Source organism: Coffea arabica, chromosome 1e, assembly GCF_036785885.1.
Source record: "Coffea arabica cultivar ET-39 chromosome 1e, Coffea Arabica ET-39 HiFi, whole genome shotgun sequence".
In the NCBI taxonomy this organism is placed as follows: Eukaryota; Viridiplantae; Streptophyta; class Magnoliopsida; order Gentianales; family Rubiaceae; genus Coffea; species Coffea arabica.
Genome location: NC_092311.1, coordinates 992,300 through 1,002,812, shown reverse-complemented (window position 1 = coordinate 1,002,812; position 10,513 = coordinate 992,300). Strand labels below are relative to the sequence as shown.

Sequence of the window (10,513 nt, the reverse complement as noted above, 5' to 3'; positions counted from 1 at the left end):
AAACTTTGTTGGGTGCATGTCATGTGCATAATAGAATTCCTTCATTAAAAACAAAAGTCTCTTCATATGAGGTATGGAGAGAAAGAAAATCAAACCTAAGTTACTTTAGAGTTTGGGATTGCATTACTTACTATAGGGTTCTGGACAATAAAAGTAATAAATTGGGACTAATGGCACTTAAAGGTGTGTTTGAAGGCTAGTAGATAATTCTAAATTTTATAGGCTGGTTGACCTTGATTCTAGTATTATAGTTGAATCAAGAGAGATGTAATTTTTTGAGAATAAGTTTCTCAAATATTCAGAGCTGATTGTGGATCCTACTAATAGTTTAGAACCACTCTAAAATATTGATTCTTCTTCAAGTAATAAGAAGAAGAAAAGTGACACTCTTATAGAACTTAAGAGAAGTCAAAGACCAAGGAAAGAAAAACATCCATCCTCAGATTTCATATTTATACAAGTTATTATTTTCTTAGTTGAAGGCAATAGAAATCTCTACAAAATAAGATTCCAATTTTGTTGAATATAGAAGATGATCCTAAAACATTTAGTAAAGCTATGTCATCAAGAGATGTTTCTTTTTGGAGAGAAGCATTAAATAGTGAAATGGACTCATTATTGTCTAACAATACTTGGGTCTAGTTGATTTACCTCAAGGTTCAAAACCAATAGGTTGTAAGTGGGTATTGAGAAGAAAATATGCCACGGATGGATCTTTACTAACCTTTAAAGCAAGGTTAGTAGTTAAAGGATTTAAACAAACGGCAGGAATAGATTATTTTGAAACGTATGTACTAGTTGCAAGAATAACTTCCATCAGAGTGCTATTGTCCCTAGTTTCATTGTACAATTTGTTTGTACATCAAATGGATGTTAAAACAATGTTCTTAAATGGTGACTTGGATGAAGAGATGTATATGAAACAACCTGAAGAGTTTGTTATGCCTAGAAATGGAAAGAAAGTATGCAAGTTAGTTAAATCATTATATGGCTTGAAGCAAGCACCTAAACAATGGCATGATAAATTTGAATCTGTATTGCTCTCGAGTGAATTTATATACAATAGTGATAATAAGTGCCTTCAAGCTAAATACACTCAAAAGTATTATGTGATTATTTGTCTCTATGTAGATGATATGCTGATTGTTAATAATGATATAAAAAGTGTAGAAGATACTAAGAAATATCTTAAAATGAAAGACCTTGGTGAGGTGGATACTATCCTAGGTATCAAAGTTAAGAAACATAATGGGGGTTATGTTTTGTGTCAATCTCACTATATTGACAAGATATTGAATAAGTTTCAACATTTTAAAGTCAAAGAAGTAAGTACGCCATTTGATCCTAGCTTGAAGCTTCATGAAAATTCTGGAAATCCAATTGCTCAACTTGAATATGATAGTGCAAGTGGAAGTTTGATGTATGCAACGCATTGTACAAGATCATATATTTTATATGCAGTTTGTAGACTTGTTAGATACACTAAAAATCCTAGTGTGGACTAGTAGAAGTCCATTGAGAGGATTTTTGGTTATTTTAAAAGAACCAAGAGTCCAGGACTCTTTTATAATAAATTTCCAGCGGTACTTGAAGGTTATTTGGATGCTGATTGGTTCACTAGTGCGCGTGACAAGAATTCTACAATCAGATGGGTAGTCACATTGAGAGGTGGTGCAATCTCATGGGCTTCTAAGAAGCAAATTGTGATTGCTCATTTCATCATCAAAGCTGAATTCATAGCTTTGGCTGCTGCAAGTAAAGAGGAGGAATGGTTTAAGGATTTGTTACTTGATATCAAGCCGTGGCCACGACCTATGCTTCTGATCTCTTTATATTGTGATAATAAAATCACTATGTCTAGAGTCTTAAATAAGGTATATAATGAAAATTTTGGACATATTAGTCTAAAACATGAGTATTTAGACAAATGTTGAGAGATGGCATTGTGGCCGTTGTACATGTAAGAACATACAACAAATTAACGGATCTGTTGACTAAACCTTTACCAAGGGACTTAATGAATACAACATCAATGGGAATGGGTTTGAAACCATTTGTCTAAAGTCACTTGCAATGGGAACCTTACCTTTATTCTAGCACTACTACTAGATGAAAGGTTTAAAGGGTAATAATAAGTTATTAAGTGATTGTGAACATTAGTACTTTGTATACGAGGTTACCTCACTAGTGTGTAAAATTGAAAGTTGAATATTTGATCAGTTTTATTCTTAATGAAATGTAATTAGTTTCAAAGTACTTTGTTACATAAAGGTTGAAAGTGGTTTTACCTAGATGATCATAGAAGTGGTGTCGTTTCTAGCAAAGGTATGATTTACTTTTGTAAATGATCATGAAACTAGAATGAAGCATATAACCAGTAATAGTGCTAAAATTTTGTGGATTGATCAAATATCTAAATGCCATATGTTTGGTATTTCTTGGCTAATTTACAAATCTTGGTTTAATATTTTATAAACAACCATGATTTGATTATACTAACACTAAAAGATAAGTTTAAATCTAACGATACTTATCTTTATGCATGGTGTTTTATGTGTGTTAGTTTGTTTATTTCATTCACAAACTAAGTAGGGAATTGTTGGAATAGTTTGCGAATTGAAATAGAAATAAAGCTTGCTAAATTCAAAAGAGAAATGCTTAATGTAGCCTCTTGGTGACCATTATAGTGAGGAAATGATTTTGGCATTTTTTTTGCCCATTGAAGGAGACTAATTGCAGCTTCTTGATGATCATTATAGTGAGGAAACGGTTTTGATATTTTTGCCCATTAAAGGAGACCAAAACAGCCTCTTGATGATTGTTGAAATGAGGAAATTGTGGCTCTTTAGTTTTTTATATCTTTTGGTTTGCCTTTCCTATATAAATGACAAGCTTTTAGTAAAACAAACTTACTTAACCATTTTGATCCTTCCTCAGTAAAAGACCTTTTGGTTTTGTCATCAAAAGTTCTTCATTCTTGTTATAATATAGAGGTAAATTGCTTTAACACAGAAGCAAACTACTAAGTGTAGTGGAGGCAATAAACACCTTAAAGATAGTATTTGTACACGCCTCAAAAATCATCAACGAAACTCCTTTCTTTTGTGAAATTTATTGGTGAAGCTTCTGCACTCTTCTATTATCTTATTTTATTTTCTTAACAACTTCCTTAGTCACTTGTCTGTTAGTTAGAAAGATATTCTGGTAAGAAGATTTCCAAGAACTACACTTGTACACTTTGAGGCAGTTAAGTGTGCCAATAAGCTCTACTTTTAAATTGGGAAGTCATCACAAGCAAGCTATTAGATGCTGATATTCAAGGATAAGTACGAATTGATCTCAGAAAGTTTATCTGTTTGAATAAAATTGTTAGAAGCAAACAAAATTGTTGTATTTAATTACTCATCAAGATGATGCTTTGTTGGGTAGATGACAGATTAATATAAGAAAACAGAAAAGAGAATTAGTCGGTCCAATCAACCAAAATGCGTCAATAAGTGATAATGACTTGACGTGGATGATGATTAAATTAAACCAGAGAGATTAATCACACTTATTGCGCGTATTGACCAAGCAATACTTAAAACAAGTCCTACCTACTGATATAATTTGTAATCACTTTCGTTTGTTTTTTTTTTTAATTCCTACAACGAAAAAGTAATGAAATTTTTAAACAACTAAAGGCCGCCACCATTGACCAAACTTGTTTGATGACACAATTTTTATTCTTTCTTCTGGGCTTCCACACAGATTTTACTTATTTGCTGCTGCAACCTCCCTTCCTTCCTCTGATCTCAGAAAACTTTTATCTTAATTCCAATTTTAAGCAAGAAAAAAATTGGTTGATGCTGCTGATGATATAACTAGTGGTTTTGTGTTATGGAAATTTAACCTTTGTTTGCCCCTTCCCCCATCACCTGCCACCCGGCAACCTCCGTCACCCACCACCTATATCCGTCTCTGTCACTAGTTACTTTTTTCTCACACTAGGTTGGAAGATTGTATCCTATGTACCACAAAGCTGGAAATACGGTTGGCTCTGGCAGAGGCTACAAGCATACGGCTTTCTAAGATACATTTAAGAATTCTAATTAGTGCAGATAATTGTTGGGCATTTCTTTATCAAATTCTTTAGATTAATTGCAGTAGTTAGTACTGGTTTCTAGATTAAACAGACCTGCTCATTGCGAACATCTTAAAAGGAAATTTTGTGTTATGGAAATTGTGTATTTGGACGATATTACTTGTATTTGGTCTCAACATGCAGCAGTCCACACTCCTAGTGCCCTATAACAACTTACTTGCGCCTCAAGTTCTTGTGGTAATATATGATTTATATACTAGAAGCATTTACTGAATTTGCAATGATGGCATACAAAATTTTGTTACTCAAATTTGCCAGCAAACCAACACGGATTGTGGGTCATGCATGGGGTAATTCATGTATGCCTTTGACACAATGAATGTACCATTTCAGCATGAACTGGGGTTGTAATGAATGTCAAGGCTAATCTTCGCCGTAAATAGTCTCAAGCAATTAGACCTAATAATATTTGAGACCTCTTAAATCCATTCAAGTTACTCTTTCTCAGCTTCCTTTGTTAAACAATTTAACATAAACTGGGAATTTGTATTAATACCTCCTTTTGTGATGAAATTCAAAAAAAAAAAAAAAAGCATAGATCAAATTTTCTTTTTTATAGCATAAATAGAAAGTCTCGAATTCAAAAATTTTCACTTATCCCGTGCCACCCAACCCCTTCCTCTCCTCACTTACATTTTCAGTTTGAAGTGACGTCTTTAGAGTGTAGCTGTGGTCCATCGCGTTAGGAGTGACGATAGAGTGCCAAGTGAAGCCAGGCAAATTGCAAAATAAGGCCTCGTAAAGTGGAAAAATTTGTAAGTTGAGTTGCAAATTTCATTCCCGCAAGTTTTTTTTTTGGGGCAAGTTTCCCGCAAGTTTTAGCCTCCACAGATTTTGCTCTTAGCTTCTAAAGTTGAACCTTTCCTTCCTTGTCTCATCGCAGAAAGCATCCCCATCACCATCATCGATATCAGAACACTTTCATCCTAGCTAATTCCAATCCCAAGCAAGAAAAAATGGCTGATACTGCTGTTAGTGCTACTATTCAGGTTGCATTGCAGGCGGTTGTTTCCCTTGCCGCTGATCATGTTAATCTGGTTCGTGAATTCCCAGAGGAGATGAAGAAACTCGACAAATCTGCTGCAATGATCCGAGGCTTCTTGGCTGGTGCCGACGAGTACAAGCATAGCTCAGACGTGAAAATTTGGCTCAAGCAGCTGGAAGAAGAGGTTTTCAAAGCTGACAATGTGCTGGACGAGCTCAACTATGAAAATCTTCGTCGGAAGGTGAAGTATCAAAATCAACTCACGAAAAAGAAGGTATTCTTCTGCTTTTCATTCTTTAATAAAATTGGTTTTGGTTGGAGTTTGGGTTCAACGATCAAGGAGATCAACAAGAACCTTCAAAGGATCCATCAGGATGCAGAAGGTTTGGGACTGGCCTACGTTGAAGAAGCATTCGCTACTATTGCTGCTGGAGCCACAACAACCAGACAGACCGACTCTAAGATTGTTCGAAGTGATGTCCTAGGAAGAGACGAGGATGAATCAGAAATAGTTAAGAAGTTGTTGACCGAATCTGAAAGTGATCGTATTTCAGTTATTTCCATAACCGGCCCGCCAGGATTAGGAAAAACAACTCTAGCTAAAGCCGTTTTCAACACTCCACAATTTGATAATCATTTTGACAAAAAAATTTGGGTTTGTGTGGCTAAAGAAGTTGAAATCATGGAGCTCTTCAAAATGATTCTAGAATCGTCAACAAGAAAAAAGGCTGAAGTGGATGGTAGGGAGGTAATAGTTGAAGGAATTGAAACTGAACTTAAGGAAAAAAGATATTTGCTTGTTCTTGACGATTTGTGGAATCATCAAGAAGGATTGTTGAATGACTTTTTCACCACTTTGGAGGCACTCAAACCGAAGAAAGGGAGCTGGTGTCTTGTTACTTCTCGTCTCCAAGAAGTGGCAATTGTTCTGTCAAGACATCGGCAGATCAATTTTACACGTCATGACCTAAGAAAGCTATACGATGATGACTGCTGGTCTATCGTGAAAAATTGGGCAACTGTAGGGGAAGAAGTGCCAAAAGAATTGGAAGCCTTAAGGAAGCAAGTTTTAAGAAGATGTGACGGTCTACCTCTGGCAGCAACGTTAATCGGAGGTTTGTTATCTAAAAAGAGAAAAGAGGATTGGCTATCTATTTTTGAGGAGAGCCTCTTGAATGGAGATCAGGGTGGGATCAAGCAAATACTTAAGGTGAGTTTCGATCATCTGTCACCTGCACCGGTTAAGAAATGTTTTGCATATTGCTCAATTTTTGATCAAGATACTGAATTGGAACCAGACCTACTGGTTGAGCTTTGGATGGCTGAAGGCTTTCTTCAACCGGATTCCCAAAATCAAATGATGGAGGGAATAGGATATGAGTATCTGAGAACTTTGTTGCAAACTTCCTTATTGGAAGAAGTAAAAGGGAAGTGGAGAACATGGTATAAAATGCATGATCTTGTGCATGATTTTGCAAAATCAATTTTGAATTGTGACAGCAGCAATCAGGACCGTTACCTTGCAATATACTCATCCAAAAGAGAAACCATCAATGAAAAATCACCAGCGTCACTTCGCACATTATTTCTGGAGGGTGGCATAGCTGATGATATGTTGTCAAAGTTCAAATACTTGCATGTCCTAAAATTGTTTGGAGCAGATGTCAAAGAGTTGCCGACCTCCATTGGCAAACTAATACATTTACACTTACTTGACATTTCAGGTTCCAGGATTAGAACTTTGCCAGAATCTCTTTGCAAACTTTACTGTTTGCAAACACTGAGAATTGACAAGCTTGAAAAAGGTTTTCCAAAGGAGATGAGCAATTTGATTAGCATGAGACATCTTCACTATGATGATGATAATACAGGACGCAAAATCCAGATGCCATCCAGGATTGGGCGATTGACTTGTCTTCAAACGTTAAAGTTCTTTAACATAGGTCGTCAAGAGGAAGGTCGTGGTATCCAAGAACTTGGAACCTTGCAAGATCTTAAAGGCTTCTTGGAGATCAGAAATCTTGAATTAGTAAATGGCAAAGATGATGCTGAACTAGCGAACCTATCTAAAAAGCCAAATATGTATCGGTTGGTATTTGAGTGGGGCAATAGGGATGATGAAAGTGATAAATGTGATGAAGATGTGTTGGAAGGCCTCCAACCTCACCCAAATCTAAAAAAGTTACAAATTTTGAAGTTCATGGGTGATCAGTTTCCACAATGGTTCATGAATTTGACATTGACATCACTGGTGGAGTTGCGGGTGGCGGATTGCACAAGATGCAGAAAACTCCCAGCACTAGGACAGCTACCATTCCTCAAGCGCCTCTATCTGACTGGATTGGAAAACACAACATACATTGGACTTTCATTCTACAGTATAAGTGCTGAGGAGGACGGCGGATCAGGAGGTTCAGGCACTATTAGCAGACAAACATTCTTTCCAGCCCTTAAAATTCTCTGGCTTGAAAGCATGAAAAATTTGGAAGAGTGGAAGGACGCACACGAAATGAGGTCAACAGAAGGTGAAGTACATGTGATGGATGTGTTTCCCGTGCTGGAAACGCTGTATATTAGTGATTGCCCCCAGCTGACCACCATTCCAACTCCAAGTCGCTTCCCAAGTCTTGATGTATTGAAAATTAAAAAGAATTGCCATGTTTTGTTGGCAGAAAAGGTCTTGAGCAATATAGCCAATCTCTCGTCCCTTGTATTATGGGGTGGTCATGAATGCATTGAGTCTCTAAATTTAGTGAGACGACCAGAGAGCAGCTTGAGTATTGAAGGTTGTGGCAGTCTACCCCCTGACATGCTTGAGCGACTCTATCTTTTTCCAACTCTTCAGCGTGTAGAATTGATGTGTGCCGCTAATATAACAACATTAAGAGGAATGAGTTGCGCCGCTTGTCTTAAGAGATTGACAGTCTTTTATTGTACGAATTTACGGGAGATTGACAGTCTTTGTCAATTTCAAGCTTTAGAGAACTTGAAGATACAGGATTGCCCGAGAATTGATTCATTTGGATATCCAAATCCTAATTCATTTGGACAGAAAAGCCTCCTTAAGTCTCTTACGCAATTTACTGTCTGTCGCTGCAATGCATTAACAAGATTACCAGTGGAGATGTTCGAGTCGTGTACCTCCCTCCGAGAGCTGAATTTGTCCGATTGCCCCAGTCTGGTCTCCTTTCCCCTTGATTTGCAACGAACCCCTTCTCTCGAGAGCCTCTCGTTACGGGGGTGTCCCAACTTGATTACTAAGATGCCTAGTGGATTTGGCCATCTTACCAGCTTAAGCGAAGTTCACATTGGTCCCTTCTCAGATTACTCTGCAATCGAATTTGATTGGGCTGGATTAGCATCTTCATCATCACTCAGACACGTATCTTTACATGGAATGCCTGACACGAAATCTCTGCCACATCAGCTTCAAGACTTGACTACCATCACATCACTATCTCTATATGACTTCGGAGCGGTCGAAGCCTTAGCAGATTGGCTTGGGAACCTTGCGTCTCTTGAAAAGCTACGCCTGTGCAATTTCCCAAAGCTTGAATATTTACCCTCCACTGCTGCCATGGAACGCCTCAAATTAAGACGTCTGGAAATTGGTCTTTGTCCTCTATTAGCCCAAAGATGCACTCCTCAAAGCGGCTCCGAGTGGCACAAGATCTCTAATATTCCAAAGCTTGAAATTATTTAAAAGCCATCTTTCTGAGCCATCCGGTAAGATTTCACTGCAAACTTCTGATTAATTGCTTCTCATTATTGGATATCGCTGTTCTTCACCATCTTATTCTATCCGTATTTGTCCCTCACTCTTTTTCTCTGTAAATATCTGTTCCTCACTTCCTCTACTTCTTTTGGCGAAGATTACTTTCTCTTTCAATTTATAAACTAATTCTTTTCATTAACTTAACAAAGTGGAGTTACGAGCAAATTGCAAAGATTTGATGGAAAGAAGTTACACTACAAAAAAAAAAAAAAAAGATTTCTAGTGACAACAATCTTTGTCAAGAAAAGTTACATATTTTGTCAGGAAAAGTTCTCGTGACATCAATGTCATCAGGGAAGATTGGTCACTTATATGCCTTCAGCAAAAGATTTTCCTGACAACTAGTGAAATTCTCATCAGGAAAAGTGTCATTTTCTATGACGCATCATCAGAAAAGGTAATCGTGATGATTTGGTTGTCAGGGAAAGACCTCATATTCTTGAGGAGCCTTTGTCGGGAAAGACCCTGAACTTTGTCACTAAAGTTTCAATTGTCAAGAAAAGTCATGCATTGAAACTTGCTTAAAACTTTAATGACAATACAAGGTCATTTTTTCCTGACAACAGCTGCATCACTGTAACATATTAATTTCTAATTTCACCATTCAGCTTTTTTAAGCCCAGCAATTTTAGTGATAACAAAGTGACCATATCATCTATTTAAACACTCCACCCAATCAATCAAAATATAAAAGTATGCAAGCAAAATATCAACCAAAACTTTACAAATTATCATTAGTAGGCAACAATAGTATGTCAAACTACAAAAGTTAACCATGTCAAACATTTACATATCATCACATTTCACGATTTGAAACCAATATAAATATTGCTATTTCTCCCTAGATAACTGCCACATACCTAACATATGCTAAAACCAAAAGATGGACTTCAATTCCATGGTCAACAAAGGGAAGCTGCCAGGGTTACTTTGGAGACAATGAAAAGGAAAGTAGAGCTTGAGCTCGAGGAAAATCTGATGATTCTCAAGGAACTAGAGATGTTAAGCGGATGTTCTCCTGTCTACGTCCGCTGCGGGTATCAACCTGTCATGGTGCTGAGAGTCCTGAAGAATGGCAACATTGTGAACCCTTCAGAACAGCTCAGGTTGCGCATGAGGGAGGAATTCTTGGAGGAAGCATATTTTTTATTTGGAAAAGCAGAAGAAAGGGTGATTGTCAATTAATGTAGGGTAGCATTTTCCTCTCTGAATTCTGGACTAATGTAGGGTAGTATTTTCCTCTGAATTGTACAGTCCCAAGTAGGTAGGTAGTTCGGATTGTTGATATAGTAATTTGTTCATAACTTGATGTATTGGCATTGAGACATGAGACAGTCGTATATAATTTTCTTTTCAACAGCCGTAAATATTGTTTTTTTGACGGCTATAAATAATTGTTTTGTATTGTCAATGAAGTCAGAGTCCAGTTTTATACATCTGGTTATATATCTTGGTTGATCAGATGAATTTCAGATCAGACTTCTGTCCAGTATGCATGTAATGCATATAGGTAGACGAATTCCTTGAAAGTTGGCAAAGCTTCTTTGTGGTAGACTTCTGTCTCTCTAATAGAAGCTCCATCTCCGACTAAATTCCCAATTGGCCTACT

General features: G+C 36.9%; 1 protein-coding gene across 1 annotated transcript; it reads left to right on the top strand.

Moving 5' to 3' along the window:
- The first annotated feature begins 4,901 nt into the window (after positions 1-4,901).
- LOC140007556 (putative disease resistance protein RGA3) lies at positions 4,902-10,376 on the top strand. Its single transcript, XM_072050234.1, has 2 exons — positions 4,902-8,855; positions 9,750-10,376. The coding sequence occupies exon 1, from the start codon at positions 5,101-5,103 to the stop codon at positions 8,830-8,832; it is 3,732 nt and encodes a 1,243-aa protein (XP_071906335.1). The 5' UTR covers positions 4,902-5,100; the 3' UTR covers positions 8,833-8,855; positions 9,750-10,376.
- The last annotated feature ends 137 nt before the right edge of the window (positions 10,377-10,513 follow it).